This window comes from Dipodomys ordii, unplaced genomic scaffold (genome assembly GCF_000151885.1).
Source record: "Dipodomys ordii isolate 6190 unplaced genomic scaffold, Dord_2.0 Scaffold120, whole genome shotgun sequence".
Classification (NCBI taxonomy): domain Eukaryota; kingdom Metazoa; phylum Chordata; class Mammalia; order Rodentia; family Heteromyidae; genus Dipodomys; species Dipodomys ordii.
This window is the reverse complement of record NW_012267336.1, coordinates 3722372-3725702: the sequence shown is the minus strand read 5'-3', so window position 1 is coordinate 3725702 and position 3331 is coordinate 3722372. Positions and strand designations below refer to the sequence as shown.

The window sequence follows — 3331 nt, the reverse complement described above, 5'->3', positions numbered from 1 at the left end:
CCACCTTCCCAGCCCAGTATTGGACTTTTTTTTTCCTTTCAGTATTGGAGTTTTTAACTCGGATTTGTGTTTGGTTAGGCACTTGAGACAGATCCCAAGCCCTGTAGTGAACTTTCTTTTAAAAAGATCATATTCTTCAGAGCAGGCTCTTCCTTTGAAATCTTTGGTTTTTCCATATCTCATACTTCATTGCACTAATTTAAAAAGCAGTATATCATAGTGATACAGTGTTTTATATGGTACTAAGGAATCAAACCCAAGCTTCAAGCATGCTAGGCAAGCACTCTACCACTGAACCACATTCCCAGCCCCTGGAAATCTTTTAAAGCCTTACTATTAAGCATGTTTTGCACATTGAAAAAAAATTGAATAGCTTGAATTGCTTATAAACCATATATATGGATTACAGATAATTATTTCTCATTGGTAAAAGATATTGGCTAGGTAGAAAGTTTTCATTTAATTTCTCATAGTTTTGTTTATGCCCAAGCTAATCTCAGACTTCTAAACTGAAGTAATCCTGCCTCAGCCTTCCAAGTGCTGGGATTATAGGTATACTCTACCACACCTAGTCCTGTAGTTATTTGGCGCTATATTAAATATTAAATAAAAGTAGACAGGTATGTTGGTATAAGCCTGCAATCCCAGCTACTTAGGAGGCACATGGAAAGATTGCAAGGCCACCCCAGGTAAAAAGTTAGCAAGCACACAAGACAACATCACAATCAACAAGCTGGGTGTGAGGCGCATGCTTGTAATCCTAGCTATTTGGAAGGAATAGGTAGAAGGATTATATAGAAGGATTATTATATAGCTATCTAGGGCAAAAATGAGACCCTACCTGAAAAACAATTTAAAAGGGCTAAGGGTGTGCTTTAAGTTGGTAGAGTACCTACCTAGCAAGTCTGAAGGTTTTCAATTCAAACTTAATTATTGCACATATACAAAGCATGTGTTCTAAATTAATATGTTCTAGAAAAGCTATAAAAACCTAAATCAGTCATGATTATAGTTTTTAGTAGATGAAAATTATTTCAAAATTAGTGCCACAATTTAGTAATTAAATTTACAATAAAAACTGGTTGTTGAATTTTTTTTTTCTTTTTTGTCTCATCTTCGAAGCGGCTGCATTTCAACAAGGAAAGATACCTCCCACTCCATTTTCTGCTCCTCCTCCTGCCGGGGCAATGATCCCACCTCCTCCCAGTCTCCGTAAGTTTATTGCAAATAAACTGTAATTATTTCAAATGCTTATCGAATTAATATGTAGATAGTAAAAATTACTCTAGTGGAGGTAATTCTATTTACAGCTATTTTTGTGTGTATGCTACTACTTGGGCCTGAACTATGGGCTTGGGCGCTCTCCCTGAGGTGTTTTGTGTAAGGCTAGTTCTACCATTTGAGCCACAGCTCCTATTCAGGCTTTTTTAGGAGGTTAATTGGAGATAAGAGTCTCACAGACTTGCCTGGGCTAACTTTTTTTTTTGGGTCTGGTCATGGGGCCTGAACTCTGGGCCTGGGCACTGTCCTTCAGCACTTCAGCTCAAGGCTAGTGCTCTACCACTTGAGCCACAGTGCCACTTCCGGCTCTTTTTTCCTTTTTGCTTATGTGGTCCTGGGAATCGAACCCAGGACCTCATGCATTCAAGGTAAACGTTTTACCACTGAGCCACCTTCCCAGCCCCTTCCCTGGGCTAACTTTGAACCATGATTCTCAGTCTTTTTGTGTGTGTGTATGTCAGTTGTGGGGCCTGAACTCTGGGCCTGGGCGCTATCCCTCAGCTCTTCAGCTCAAGGCTAGCACTCTATCTACCACTTAAGCCACTGTATCACTTCCAGCTTTTTCTGCTTATGTGGTGCTGAGGAATGGAACCCAGGGCCTCGAGCATGCAAGGCAAGCGCTCTACCACTGAGCCACCTTCCCAGCTCCCAGCAGTCTTTTTTTTTTTGAAATAGTCTTACTATAGCCTAAGCTGGTCTCAAACTTGTGATCTTTCATCAGTCTCAAGTGCTCAGATTACAGATATGTGCCATCATACTTGGCTTCATAATTTTCTGTTTATTTTTATTTTAACTTTGTTGGTCCTGGGACTTGGACTCTGGGCCTGGGCGCTGTTCCTGGGCTGCTTTTGCTCAAAGCAAGCCTTCTACCATTTGAGCCACAGTGCCATTTCTAGCTTTTTTTAGTACTTTATTTAAAAGAGAATGAGTCTCACAGAGTTTCCCACTGAAGCTGGCTTTGAACCGTGATCCTCATATCAGCCTACTGAGTAGCTAGGATTACAGGGGTGAGCCATTGGCACCCAGTTTATTGATTTTTTTATTATTATTTTTATAAAGGCAATATACAGTGGGGTCAGAGTCATGTAAGTTTTTTTTTTTTCTTTGCTGGTTTTGAGTTTCTTTGGCTCAAAGCTAGGCCTGTAACCAGTTGAGCTATTGTGCTACCTCCAACTTTTTCTGAGTATGTATTGGAGATAAGAGTGTCATGAACTTTCCCCTGGGCTAGCTTCGAACCACAATCCTCTGGTGTCAGTCTCCTGAGTAGTTAAGATTACAGGCCTGAGTCAGCTGTGCCTAGCCAGAGTACATTTCTTTTTTTGATACTGTTACCCATTCCCTTGCTCTCTCCTAGTTTTTCCCCTCCATTCCACTTACAAGTCATATAATTAATTTTTACCATAGTATATACTGAGTACCAGGGCTGCTTTTGTTCTCCCTTTTTCCCTCCAACTATGTGCTATAACTTTCTTTTAAAAAAATCTAAGCATTTTATATTTGTTTTGCTAGGTTTAGTTTTGCCTTTTAGTAAGTAAGGAAGTTTGTTGTTCGTTGTTGTTGTTTTTTGTTTGTTTTATGGGTTGTGGGGCTTGAATTCTGTCCTTCAGCTTCTCAGCTCAAGGCTAGTGCTCTATGACATTGAGCCATAGTACCACTTCTGGTTTTCTGGTGATTAATTGTAGGTAAGAGTCAAACTGGACTTTCCTGCCCAGGCTGCCTTTGAATCATGATCCTCAGATCTCAGCCTCCGGATTAGGATCTCAGCCTAGGATTAGAGGTGTGAGCCACCGGTGCCTGTTTTTTTTTTTATTTTTTTTCCCTGTTGCTTGTGGGACTTGAACTCTAGGCCTGGGTGCTGTTCTTCAGCTCTACAGCTCAAGGCTAGTGCTGTACCACTTGAGCCACAGTGCCACTTGGGGTTTTTTGGTGGTTAATTTGGAGATAAGAATTTCACAAACTTTCCTTCCCGGGCTGGCTTTGAACTGTGATCCTCAGATCTCAGCCTCCTGAGTAGATAGGATTACAGGCATAAGCCACTGGTGTCTGGCCA

General features: G+C 40.9%; 1 protein-coding gene across 1 annotated transcript in view; it reads left to right on the top strand.

Moving 5' to 3' along the window:
* Positions 1-3331, top strand: part of Snrpc (small nuclear ribonucleoprotein polypeptide C) — a 22235-nt gene that overhangs the window by 7520 nt on the left and 11384 nt on the right. The window contains exon 5 of the mRNA XM_013029594.1: positions 1123-1212. Coding sequence (XP_012885048.1) covers positions 1123-1212 — 90 coding nt within the window. The remainder of the gene's footprint in view (positions 1-1122; positions 1213-3331) is intronic.